At 44.2% G+C, this 14,086-nt stretch overlaps 1 protein-coding gene across 1 annotated transcript in view; it reads right to left on the bottom strand.

Annotated features, from left to right (window-relative positions):
• The window catches only part of ADAMTS12 (ADAM metallopeptidase with thrombospondin type 1 motif 12), a 247,400-nt gene that overhangs the window by 41,517 nt on the left and 191,797 nt on the right, over window positions 1-14,086 (bottom strand). Inside the window, exon 14 of the mRNA XM_060236596.1 lies at window positions 8,218-8,338. Within this exon, the coding sequence (XP_060092579.1) occupies window positions 8,218-8,338 (121 nt within the window). The remainder of the gene's footprint in view (window positions 1-8,217; window positions 8,339-14,086) is intronic.

The raw sequence follows: 14,086 nt of genomic DNA, 5'->3' as shown, positions 1-14,086 counted from the left end.
AACAAATACAATTTGCCATTTTCCAAAGCCTTTATCCTGAAGGAACCTTTTCTCCCATAGCTGCCTTCCAAAGATTTCTGCTTTCAATCATTTTTCCAGAAGTCTGATCAGAAAATATAGAAAGTTTCCCCCCCATTCTCAAGGGATCAACGGAGACATATATCTAAAGTTGCTGAGTTGTACTGATCTGTCCCATGCATGTTTTCTCAGAAGTATTTTTCAGAATGTCTATGACTGAAGTCTGAAGTCCCTTGCCCTATGTGGCCAGGATTTTTACAGCAACCCCTTGAAATCTCGAGTTATCCTTGCCATTCAATCCTCTCATGTTAATTTAGAATTAATTTGAGAATTGAGGGGCAGGGACAGGTTTTATCTCCAACATGCTTCCACGCAAGTCTCATTTTGGAGCTCAGAAGTGGAGCTCCGAAACCTCTAAATTTTATTGCGCACTTTCTTTCTTACCCACCGCCCCCAAATATTTGCTTCTGGACTCCATCGTTCAAACCCTAAGATTTGAACTCTAAGATTTGGCAAACGTTCTAATATTTTCCCTCACAAAAAAATGGGAAAATAACCAAAACATATAAAGCAGACAGGTGCAAATCTTCATGCCACTGTGGCCATGTACATGAAAGTAATTTAAAAAGCATGATGGAAGTAAGGTTTTACTATGACAATTATAATTCAAGAAGCATTTTAAGGTAGATGCTGAGCTGATATAATTAAGTACACCTTCCGGTGACGTCAGGGGTGTGTGGCATATGCAAATGAGCTGTGCAAATGAGTTGTGATAATGAGCTCCGGCACCTCTTTTTCTACAAAATGACCCCTGCCTACGCATGGCATCATTTCTGGAACAAAACCAGAAGTGATGTCATCACATCAAAACAATGCTTTACGATTTGGGGCAAATCCTGAAGTATTGCTCCAATGCAATGACATCACTTTCTGCTTTTGTGCTGGAAGTGATGTTGCACATTTGTGTGATGTTATCGAGCCCCTTTAATTTCCTCCCACCAGCCCCCTATTTATAGTGGGAGACCAACCCCCTAAATCAGAAGCAGTTTGACTAATTTCAACAGGTCTCGATCCAGATTTAGACCCCCATGTGTCTGGGAATTGAGTTCCAAGCATGGAACTCACAAAGAATGTCTGATCGAAAGACCTCATGGTAGACTTGGGGAGGACGTGAGGGAAAGCAAGGTAATATACAATTAGACCCTTCTTTGCCCCCAAGTAGAATTGCAGCTCTAGGGCTTGACTGCGTGTGATAACTGGAACTCCAGAAGTGTAATTTGATCGGTACAGGAAATGACCTGAATTTAAGACTGAGAAAGGTGCTTTTAAAAAATCTCTTCCTTTCTCAACATCCCCTGATTAAAAATACCCACAGACACAACTGGAGATCCAGTAGGCACTTGTGTTGTATAGGATCCCCTTCTCCTGACCCTGCTTAGCTTCTGAGATCTGACAACATTGGACTAGCCTGGACTATCCAGATCTGGGCAACACAGGATTCCACTGTAATCTCTGGAGATGCCCACTTGGGTCATCACCACGTCTAAAAATATTTTTAGCATGTAAAATATTTAAACCTTGATGTGATCCATGGCTATTTTTATAGATTATGAGTTTTGTTTTTCAGTTTGCCAGAGTCTAACCCAGAGAGCATACGTTTACCTTTATGTTTGCTTTCCCCCAGCCTTTTCCCAGGGCTTTTTATCCATCTTCTGCTCTGCCTAGGATATGGGGAAAATGGAGTCCTGCTTGCTACTGCACGTTAGAGATGAGGACAAATAAAAGGGGGAGGAATGAGAAGGAATAGCCTTACTTTGCACTCCCCAGCTGAACTTAAACAAACTCACTTTCCTGGATTCGACAACCTGACAAATGGGTTTACTGTCCTGTGACTCAAACGAACTCAAATATATACTTCATCTCTCTTTAACAAAGTGAGATTGTATTCTGCATTGTTCCCTGCTCCCGGCTTCACAACCAATAAGAGGTTTCATAGCAGCCTTATGTTTTGCAGGTCAATTTACTTTAAAAAAGAAAGACAGAGGGCCTGAAACATAAGGTATTGTTTGTAATAAACTGGTAATTTTCCAAATATACAGGTCAAGTACATACGAACATATGAAGCTGCCTTATACTGAATCAGACCCTTGGTCCATCAAAGTCAGTGTTGTCTACTCAGACTGGCAGCGGCTCTCCAGGGTCTCAAGCTGAGATTTTTCACACCAATTTGCCTGGACCCTTTTTTGGAGATGCCAGGGATTGAACCTGGGACCTTCTGCTTACCAAGCAGATGCTCTACCACTGAGCTACCGTCCCTCCCCAAGTAGGTAGCAAGCAAGCAAGTAGACTGATGCACACTGTGCCTCCTGAAGTCGAATCAAAGCGAGAACAATGCTGTCTACAGCCTTTCTTACCAGTTTTTGTTCTGCCTTTGCAATCTAAAATGACAGACAGGCAGAGCTCATGAAACATTGGTTCAGTCATCCATTTTATTCCTCATCCCATCTGTCTGTCTTTTAATTACTACATAATGAATATTCATTTCAATGTTCATCACTTCAAAAACAATCACATTAAAAAGCATTGCACTGGGTTTATGATGGTACGGGCACTAACCAATCAGTACAGTGCATAGCCACCTTCTTGCACAAAACCCTCAGTCATTTTTGACCAAGCCTGACTCTTGAGAGAAAATGATTTGTTTGAACAGAACAAGATGAGCGTGCTGTCGGAATGGCTCCACTGCTCAAATAATTCTGTGTTTGACTCATCTTTGGAATACTAATCTCATATTGTGCTAAAACCATCTGAACAGCTTTCTGTGGTCCTGATCAAAATTCAAAGCCCTGTCCTCCATAAAGTGTAACTTTGTGCTAAGGCTGTTAAATGAAGCCATCTGGGTGTAATAAAAAGATCTTCTGTTGCCTACTGAGAATATTGCTGGTCGAGCATTAAAAAGTTATCAATTTACCAAATGGCAGCAGTAAACATATACAAGTACATTGGCATCCTGGGCCAGCCAATGCATTTAGGACAGCAGAGACAGACACTTACAGCCCATGTCTGCACCAAGCGCCAAAGGAAGCAAAAACTGAAAAGTGTGAAATGGAAGAGAGGTTTGCTTTCCTCAGAAATAACCACAGAGTTACAACAAAGGCAGATCAACACTGTTGGTGTTCAATGAAAAAGTAAAGTTAGACAGGGTTCAAAAAGAGGCAAATGATCTGACGAAAACTGATCATATTATTGGTGCTGGGAAGTGCCACCAAGTCACAGAGGACTGATGGGGACCCCATAGGGCAGGGGTACCAAATGCGCCAAATCAGGCCCCTGGAGGATTCCTATCAGGCCTGTGACTAAGTCTGTTTTCTTCTCCATCTCTCTTGCTTCCTTTTGTGTCACAGCTTGCTTTGCTAGGCTTACTCAATTGCACAGGAGCTACAGAGCAAAGCCTCTATTTTCTCCATTGGCTGAGGCTCCTCCCTTGGGGAGGAGGGAGAGCTTGCTTTGCCAGGCTCTCTCAATCCCACAGCAGAGCTACTGAGTTGAGCCTCTTTTGCTTCAATTGGCTGAGGTTTCGCACACTCCTCATCCCCTGGGGAGGGAGGGAAAGAGCCAGAGTTTTCTTTGCCCGGTTCCCTCGATCACATGGAAGAGATACAAAAATTTTAATTTAATGGTGTTTGTCTATATCCTTTATAAAGTTTATGCTACCTGTCATGGCATTTTATGACACACATGGCCCAGCCCAACACATTCTCATTTATGTCAGATCTGACCCTCATAACAAATGAGTTTGACATCCCTGACATAAGGTTTTCAAGGCAAGAGACATCCAGAAGTGGCTTACCATTGCCTGCCTCTACGTAGCAATCCTAGACTTCCTTGGTGGTCTCCCATCCAAGTACTAACCAAGACCGATCCTGCTTATTTTCTGAGATTGGATGAGATTCAGTTTCCTGGGCCATCGTTTGGTTGGCCCCCTTTCTTTAGACCTTTAGGATGCAGTTTAGTAGCAGTCCTGAATAGTGATTTAAATTTTAGTAAGTTGCCTTGAGCTCCATAAGGAAGAAATAGTAAAGAGTCCAGTAGAACCTTTAAGACTGACAAATTTTATTGTAGCACAAGCTTTCAAGAAACACAGCTCTCTTCATCAGATATATCACCCTCCATGCATCTGCTGAAGAGAGTTGTGTTTCTCAAAAGCTTACACTACAATAAAACTTGTTAGTCTTAAAGGTGCTACCGGACTCTTTACTATTTCTGCAGCAGCAGACTAACATGGCTAACTAATCTGAATTTATAAGGAAGAAAGGGGGCTCATGAATATTTTAAATAAATAAATAGGCATCAGCAAGTGGCTGATGGTGGGGACATGATGAATATGTGGCCGGGACCTTTGCAGGTCAGGGAAATGTGCGCTGCCCCTCCTTTTCTGGATGGCATGGTGAAGTGCTTGAACAAAAAGTTCACAGTAAAGCAGGTATAGAAAGAGCATGTGAAGGATAGGAAAAACCTGAACTACTACAGCTTGACATTGTACAGAAACTCCAAAAGTGAAGACACCACATAGTGCAGAAGCCAGGGCCAGCGCGTGGAAGTTGACGAACTAGGCAATTGCCTAGGGCGCCAGCTCCCACCAGGGGCTGGCGCCCACTTCCCACTCACACTGTCCTTGAGCCTCCAGCTCATTTTTCTCGGCTCTGAGGGATAGGGGGGATCAGAGCCAAGAAAGAGGGGCATTTCTCTTCCCCAGCGTCCTCAGAGGGCACTGGGGAAGCAAAGGGCCAAGTGATCTAGCCCTGCTTGGCTTTCCCGCACTGCGGGAAGGTCGAGTGGGGGCATTTGCACGGAGGGCTCCTCAAGAGAAGCCCGCTGTGCAAACAGGGCCATCTGCCCTGCTCCACTTTCCTGCATTGTGGCAAGGTTGAGCGGGAGGGCGTTTACATGGAGGGCTCCTCAAGAGGGCTTGATTTGGGCCGGCGCTGGGGCCCTACCCCACTGGAGGGCGGGGGGGCAGGGCCTTGCCGGGAGCGGCAAAAACCCCAGCACCAGCCCTGAGTGCAAAAGGCAAGGTGGAGTAAAAACTCAGTGTGGAAGCAGCCTGGGGGACTCTGGACAAGTAACTGGATCAGCCTAACCTACACAGCTGGGTCGTTGTGAGGTTTGTAAGAAATGGTGGAGGGGAGAACCTTGTATACAATCCTGCGAAAGCAAAGTTTATTAAAAACAGTCATAAGACCAGCATACAAAATAATATAAGATAATACAGTATAAGAACATGGCAATAGACAGTTACAGACATAATTCCTAAAATTCCGGACCGAACTAATCCTTCACTAATAACTCAAATTACAGTACGATCTACGCTTTTTAATTACCAGATAACAATACCTAGCAACCTTGCGTGAGATGGATTCATAATTGTCAGCCAATAAAATCTTCATCACTTGTTCCTCAGCATATTTACAATAATTTGCCAATGGTTTAAAATGTGTATACAATCCTGAGTTCCAGGGCTTTTTTGTAGCAGGAACTCCTTTTGCATATTAGGCCACACACCCCTGATGTAGCCAATCCTCCAGGAGCTTACAGTAGGCCCTGTACTAAGAACCCTATAAACTGGAAAGCCAGTTTGGTGTAGTGGGTAAGTGCATCGACTCTTATCTGGGTAGGGTTGCCAAGTCCAATTAAAGAAAAATCTGGGGACTTTGGGGCTGGAGCCAGGAGACATTGGGGGTGGAGCCAAGAACAAGGATGTGACAAGCATAATTGAACTCCAAGGAAGTTCCTGCCATCACATTTAAAGAGACAGCACACCTTTTAAAATGCCTTTCTTCCATAGGAAATTATTAAGGATAGGGGCACCATATTTTGGGGCTCATAGAATTGGACCCTCTGGTCCAATCATTTTGAAACTTGGGAGGTATTTTGGGGAGAGGCACTAGATGCTATACTAAAAAATTGGTGCCTCTACCTCAAAAAATAGCCCCCCAGAGCCCCCAATACCCACGGATCAATTTCCTATTATTCCCTATGGGAATCGTTCTCCATAGGGAATAATAGAGGGCCTAGTAGACATTTCCCTCCCCCCCCCACGCTTTCTAAATGGGGGAAGGGCCTCCAAACTAGGGAATCCCCTGCCCCCTCCCTCTCACACACACACACTTACCAGATCTTCCTCCGGACAACTCTACTTCCTGTGAAAACGAAAGCAAAGAAAGGGAGGGGCCGTTCTCAGAAGCCCTTTCTGCTTCCTGCCCAGCCTTAAAGGGGCAGACATTTTGCAAACGGCTCAGGAGCTCTACAACATGAAGCCTAAAGGTATGTTCTCCCCCCCTCCACCCCCACCCCCGCTTCCAGAGTTTTGAAGAGCGGGAGATGAGGCTGCGAACCCAGAAGTCTCCCGCCAGAGCGGGAGGTTTGGGAAGCCTATATCTGGGAGAACCGGGTTTGATTCCCCAGTCCTCCACTTGCACCTGCTGGAATGGCCTTGGGTTAGCCATAGCTATCTCAGAGTTGTCCCTGGAAGGGCAGCTTCTGGGAGAGCCCTCTCAGCCCTACCCACCTCACAGGGTGTCTATTGTGGGAGGAGAAGATATAGGAGATTGAGTTCCTGCTCCAAAAAAAAGCCCTGAGTGAGCTCCTTTAAGGAAGGGATGGGCTGACTGTGAAAAAACTTTCTAACCTTTCAAGTAACATTTCCAAGTCCCATCTGAGATCTTTTCCCATTCCCTTCCCAGTAAAATGACTGCACTGATGTCCTATCTAAAACAAAAACAAAAAACGAAACAGGCAAAAATGGCTTTTAAAAGCACAATTATTTTAAAAGCAGTTCTGAGAGGAAGTTTCCGCTCTCTCTTTACTTACTCACCCACACACTTTCTAATCTTTTCTCTCCTGCATGCCATCCTGTTGCAATTAACTACTAAGGCAGGGGACAGGAAACCTTATATTTAAGATTCAAACAAAGCTTGCAAGATTGGTATTTGCTTAAATTAAAACAAACTGAACAAAGCTGCAGGGAGAACAAAAAAGACCCTTCCAAAAACTCTGGGCAAACTTAGCATTTATTGGTAGATTTAAAGAAGTTTGGATTTCAGGGGATATTAACACCAGAGATAACCAAGGACACCCCTTTTCTCTTCAGGAACGCTGGAACTCCCTTATTCCTACTGGTCACAGCAAGGGTAGCAGCCACTTGGTTCCCACCTCACCTCTTGCCTAGCCTAAGAAGAGTTTTGTTACATGGCTTATTTGTCTGGGGGGGGGGGTTCAATGATGTAGGGAAGTAATATGCTAGTACTGAGGTGGCCAGACTATGGCTCGGGAGCCACATGTGGCTCTTTCACACATATTCTGTGGCTCTCAAAGTCCCCAGCACCCCATTGACTAGCTAGGAGAAGACATTTGTCTCTTTGAATCAGCTCTTCAAGCCAAGGCAGCTGGCAGCTTGGAGAATGCATTTAAAGTTAAAGTTTCCTGTTTTCAACTCTCCCACCCCATCCATCCATTATCTATCTGTCTGTCTGTGTCTGTCGTCTGTCTCTTCCTTCCTCCCTCCCTGCCTCTTTCCCTCCCTCAAACATCTGATGTTCATGTCTTGCAGCTCTCAAACACCTGACATATATTCTTTATGGCTCTTATGTTAAGCAAATTTAGCTACCCCTGTGCTAGCAATACAGTAAAGGGAGGAAAAAATGATCCCTAATTTCTCCACCCCGGGTCATGGCCATTTTGTTTTCAGTTCTTTTTCTAGTAATCCCCAGCAAGGCGCTTCACAAGGTTGATGGATTTCCATTCTGCTCGGCTAAATGTGGTGCCTTTCATGAAGCTAGATCAAGATGGGTAGCTAGCAGCAGAAAAGAGCAAGAGCAGGGCTTTTTTTGTAGCAGAAACTAATGTGGTGGAATGTGTAGAATAACCAGAGAGAGGAGTTTCTGAGGAATCCCTGCATGTGGTTTTAAACTGAACCACAGGGGAGAGGAGGAGGAAGAGGGATTCGGTGCCTCCCCACCTTTCCTAAAGGGCACTCCTAACGTCATGGCTAAATCATGTTTCCTGAACTGACTTTGTGACATCTGAAAGTTCTTCTTCAATCCCTTGATACTTTTTTTTTCCTGGTAGAAAATATTTCCCACACTGTTGTTTATTGAAATGACCTCCGCAAAGCAATAGGGGAAGAAAAGTGTTCTTTACCTAGTCCTTCGCTTTGATCGAATGTTATCGTCACAGTCTGGCATGAAGTCCCATCTCCCACGCAAACGCCACATTGATCTTCAGTTGCATTGGAATTTATCTCATAATCACAGCCGACACTCTGAAGGGAGAGAATTTTTTTTTTTCAGTACAACTGTCACATCCATAAAACAGTGGCCTGGGATGAACCAATCACTGACTCTCCTGTTTACTTATAACCAGTTGTTTTAGGAGGGGAAGTGGTATAAATCAAAGATTATGTCCCCTGACTCCACAGTTCTACTTAAAATCAGATGAGCTATCCAGGCACATAAATAAATAGCTAAAAGACTAGACTAGGAAAGGGATGTTCTATTGGCTCTTGTCATAGTAATAGCTTAGAGTTGGTAGAAATATTTAGCTGTAGTAATTAACAGGAAAAGCATAATACTGCCACACAGAGTATGTACTCCGACAAAAAAAAACCTGACCAAATTTGCCACCACCCTGAATATATCATACAGCTCAAGAAGGTTTGCAAATATTTGTGTAATAGGGTTGCCAAGTCCAATTCAAGAAATATCTGGGGACTTTGGGGGTGGAGCCAGGGGACTTTGGGGGTGGAATCAGGAGCAAGGGTGTGACCAACATAAGTGAACTCCACAGGAAGTTCTGGCCATCACATTTACAGGGACTGCAGACCTTTTAAATGCCTTCCCTCCATTGGAAATAATGAAGAATAGGGGCACCTTCTTTGAGGGCTCATAGAATTGGACCCCCTGGTCCATTTTTTTAAAAACTTGGAGGGTATTTTGAAGAGAGGCACTAGATGCTCTGCTGATAATTTGGTGCTTCTACCTCAAAACACAGCCCCCCCCCCTAAGCCCCAGATACTCACAGAACAATTCATCATTATATCCCATGGGAATCGGTCTCCATAGGGAATAATTGAGTGCCCAGCAGACATTTCCCTCTCCCCCTGCCGTTTTCTAATAACCCTGAAGCGGGGGGAGGGCCTCCTAACCGGGGGATCCCCTGCCCCCCACTTGGGGACTGAACAACCAAAAAAGAGAGCAATCTGGATACTGGAGCAGGGAATAAAGGTTACCACGAACCTCCACACAAACCAGCCTCGAAATGAATACACCTAAAATTTAAGAATAATTGATAATGTATCTTATAAGGAAATACTGTTGTATTGCGTGCTATCTCTTTAAGGAACTTTAAATTGCAAGCACCTGGCTTTAATAGTAATGCCTCACTCTGCAGATTAGGAAGCTGACCATACCGAATGGACCTTGTTGTAAGCGATAGCATTGAAATTGGACTGATATTTCTTTTGGAAAGGTATGATTTTTTCTGCTCTGGAGGCAGCCTAATGGTGCTTTGCATAGTGAATTGTGTATGGTTTATATATCTTAATTTTTGAGCAGCTCGTAGAAGCATCAGCGAAACGTGGACTGAGTACTGCCGCATCGCGTTCATCTCCTGTGCCTGGCTGTACAGAGGACAAGATTTATGCAGCATGGTTCTCTCCGGAAGATTTTTTTGAAGTACATTCGGAATACGTAAGGAGCAGAGCTCTGTGTTTGAAGACTCTACCTTTTGAATTCCCGTCTGCACCCCGTGATTTATACTACTCAGACATTAATTTGTTTTTAGAAGATGTGGGTGTGGACTCTTGTTCCTTAATATCTTCTATAACCTTTTGATTGATTCAATGAAATTTTGATAATTTACATAATTACTGAGTGCCGTGAGTGATATTTAAGGTGTATTAATTTCAAGGCTGGTTTGTGTGGAGGTTCGTGGTAACCTTTATTCCCTGCCCCACCTGGGAATTGACAGCCTCATTTTGATAACACAGTAAAATCAAGGAGCGAAGTGTTGGAGTACTAGGAAGAGAATCTCAGCAGATGCATATTTTCTTACCATGACATGATGATGCCAAAATTATACAATTATCAGCTACACAAGAAGAGCCCTGATGGATCAGACCAGCATCCTGTTATACACAGTTGACAACCAGCGGCCTTGAACTGCCAGTGAACAGTACACAGAGGCCAAGGCCTTCCCCGATGTTGCCTCCTAACACTGGTATTCAGAGGCTTCCTACTTCTGCATGGAGAACTTCCCTTGGTTGATAGAGCTATCCTTCGTAAATCTGTTGAATCCCCTTTTAAAGTCATCCATGCTTGGTCATTGCTGCATCCATTTGCTGTGAATTCCAAAACTGAACACTTGTTGAGTGAAAAAGTACGTTCTGTTGTTTCTCTTGAATCTATAACCCACAGACTTCACTAGGCCAAAGGTCCCAATCAACTTTGTTTGGGGCAAGGATTGTTTAGTCTAGCAACAGTGCAACGCTAGCAGCTGTTCTTGCAGTTATAAGGATGTGCACATATATAAGTGCTGTCAAGTCACAACTGAATTTATGGCAATCCCAGCAAGAGGCTTGCAAGGTAAGTGAGAAGGAGAAGTGGTTTGCCGTTGACTTCTTCTCCAGAGTCTTCCTTGGTGGTCTCCCATCCAAGTACTGACCCTGCTCAGTATCCAAGATTTGACAGGATTGGGCAACACCATGGAGCCTTCCCTTTTACCTTCTTGAGCCTAAACTCAAGATTAAGATACAGTTCATTCACCTCAATATGCTGGATTCCCCTATGCAAGTGCCATTCACACTACACTCCAGGGAACCCTGGGCTTCCTTGGAAGATTAACTGATACTCTCAATGAGTAGGTTGATAGACAAATTTCCTTGAAAGGCAGCTTGCAGACTCACCCCATCAAAAAAACCCCAAGCCCTTGTGAAGTATTGCTTCAGGGGATCATTTATACTGCATTTATGCCTAATAATCACATGGTGTAATTGTTCAGGCTTATTAGACCTCACTGTTGCTGCATGTCAACAAGTTGCATGTTCTGCAGCAGACACAAAGGGTTCTTTGCTACATTAGCCTCTGTGAAATGAGTTCTTGCACAGTGCAATATCCTCCACTCTGTGCTTCCTCTCTTTTTGCACCTCCACCTGTATTCTTGAATGCCTTGCAATTCAACATTCAGTGTTCTAATATCCAGACATCTCAGCGATAAGAAATTGCATTTATGGCAGGTTGAATGAATGCCAATGGGAACACATTTTCCCATTCATTTTGATTCTGGCAGAAACACCCTCCTTTCCCTTTTCAACTGGGCCTCCACTCATAAAGAATTCATTGCTCTTTTACTTTCTTAATTAGCAGGCCCTGCATCTAATATCAAAAGACGCTTGGATAGACTTTGAAGGAAGCTTTGCATTCAGTTTTGGCTTTTTCTTTGTGAACTGACACCAGCTGTTCTGTAAAAGGGCAAAAGGATGGGGTGTGTATGTGTGTGTGTGTGCAGCCTGCACAATTGTTACATTTTGCTTGAGGATTCTTGCTAGGATCGGAGCTAAAGCTGGATCCAGTGGTCTGAGGAAGGAGCCCCCAAAAGATGGGGAAGTTTCTTCCCTGGGTATCTTTAAGTGTTTGCTCAATGGGTGCCTTTTCTGGACATGTGAGAGTGGGGGAAGGGATGCTGGTGACAGGACATTAGGGAAGGGCACAAACTGACTCATGAACTAAAGTTTGTGATGAACTTTGGCCAGTTTGTGGATCATGAGCCCATGTTCATGAATGTGAAAATCACCATAAACTTTCGCCAACTTTGATGTTGTCCATGAAAAGTAGAAAAAAAGATTTAAAAGGCTCCTAGCCATTTAAACCTTCTCGTTCTGCTTCCCCCCTCAAAGGAATGGGGAGCAGAGCCAGAGGGTTTAATTGGATCCAAGCCATCAGAAATCTGGGAGTGAGACACCTCCTAGGGGGATTTAACCCCCTTTTCAGCTGGCTGTGGTTTTCCCTGGTCAGCAGAAAGGAAGAGATGAAACACCTCCCGGGGGCATTTCACCCCCTCCTGTCTGCTGGCCGCAGATTTGTCTCCATGACAAGCAGAAAAGAAGGACTGAAGTGCCCCTGGGAGGCACTTCATCCCCACATTTAACCCTCTGGTTTTGCTCCTCCCTGTTTTGATGCAGTGGGGAACAAAAACAGAGTTTTAAATGGCTCCCAGCCATTTAAACCCTCCTGATCTGCTCCCCACCACTTCGAAGCAGCAAGGAGTAGAACAAGAGGGTTCAAATGACTCAAAGCCATTTAAACTCCTGCTTTCTGCTCCCTGCCACTTTCAATTTTAATCTTTAAATGACTCACCAACCTATACAAACTGGTTTGGTTCATGAACCAGAATACTGATTCATGTAGGTTTGTTGTTCAGTTTGTGGTTAGACCATGAACCAAAAATCAGATCACATTTCCATGGACATTTTAAATGTTAGGCCTTTGTTCTTCTTGAGGACAAAGCCCAAAGAACAGAAGCAGAAAGGTCAGTCTGCCAGTATAGGAAAAGACTTCTTTTAGAAGAAGAAGAGCTCCTTCTAGCAGATGACTGTGAACTGACAAGTCCCTCAGAAAAACAGTTTCTCATAATTGGTAGGAAAGCAACTGGGGGTGGAATCCTGCAGCCCTGCCAGTCCCCCTGGTTTTGATTACAGCCCTCAAGGCTGCTTTGCACTGAACGAGGAACTGTTGGGGAAAGAACACTGGGCAACCGGCCTGTCATCCTGGGCAATAACTTGTCCAACTCTGGGCTGTCAAATGCCTCTGGGAAGCTTACAAAATAGACATGAGGGAGATGACATTCATTTTAGTTGCCATGGCTTCTGGAGGCTGTGGGAGGCACTGGCAGGGGAGTTCTGTATGGATTGTGCCAAGGGAAGTCCTGAGAGGCACCAGCTGCCCTTGTATATAGCAGTGAAGTTCCAGTCTGAAACCCAGTGCTTGTTAATTATATACCTCAGTCCTTTCTGGTTCACTAAGAATACAGTCTGTAATTCTTGACAGAGGTTCCAAAGCGAACCATCTTCCACGTCAAACTAAATCAAATTCTTTGTCTTCCCTCCTACCAGGCTGATAATAATGCCTTTGGCTATGTCTGCATTCAGACCTGTGAGAGAGGAATGAAGATTTCTAAGGTGCCCAGCCGATCATAAACCCTACTGTCTAATTGAAGTGGATGAGGGCAAGTGTTTATATGCTCCTCGCTTAATCACATTAAGTGAATCCTAATAAATATTTCATATCTGATAGACTGTGCTCCCCCCCCTCCTTTAAAATGAAACATTCACTTAGCTCTTTTGTCTCTGAGCCTCACACTATATGTTTTGTTGTTGGCTTCACCTCAGTGGCAGCCATTTTGTGGTTCCATCTACCAGCCAGTGTCAAAATTCCAAAGGTGCCTGCAGGATCAAAAAAATTGGGGACCCCTGATTTAAACACTGCATTACACTTCCTTTTCAGGTACAAAATGTCAGAACTGAAGGGGAGCTTGCTCATTGTCACATCTGGGTCTAATTGCTTTTATGTACACTCTGTCAGGGGTGGCCAACGGTAGCTCTCCAGATGTTTTTTTGCCTACAACTCCCATCAGCCCCAGCCGTTGGCTGGGGCTGATGGGAGTTGTAGGCAAAAAAACATCTGGAGAGCTACCGTTGGCCACCCCTGCTCTATGTGAATTTTTGACCATGTGTATCAACCTCCTCATAGCTATCCAGGGTTGCCATGTTTTTCACTAGCTTCCTACTGTGCTGGCTTAAATATGTGGAAATTTAGTCGGTTTCCTTTGCTATTGAAGTGTTGTTAGCCGCCCTGAGCCGCCTAGGCGGGGAGGGCGGGATATAAATAAAATCTATTATTATTATTATTTGTTGATGTAAATGTCGCCACAAAAGGCCTCCATCAGTTCTTCTGTCAACCACAAACTGTTACTGCACTCTAGAAAGTGAAGCAAAGGAGCACTTGGGAATACAACC

The sequence above is a fragment of the Heteronotia binoei genome, chromosome 4, assembly GCF_032191835.1.
Source record: "Heteronotia binoei isolate CCM8104 ecotype False Entrance Well chromosome 4, APGP_CSIRO_Hbin_v1, whole genome shotgun sequence".
NCBI classification, from domain to species: domain Eukaryota; kingdom Metazoa; phylum Chordata; class Lepidosauria; order Squamata; family Gekkonidae; genus Heteronotia; species Heteronotia binoei.
Note: the sequence above shows the minus strand (reverse complement) of the source record. Positions and strands in the feature narration are given on the sequence as shown.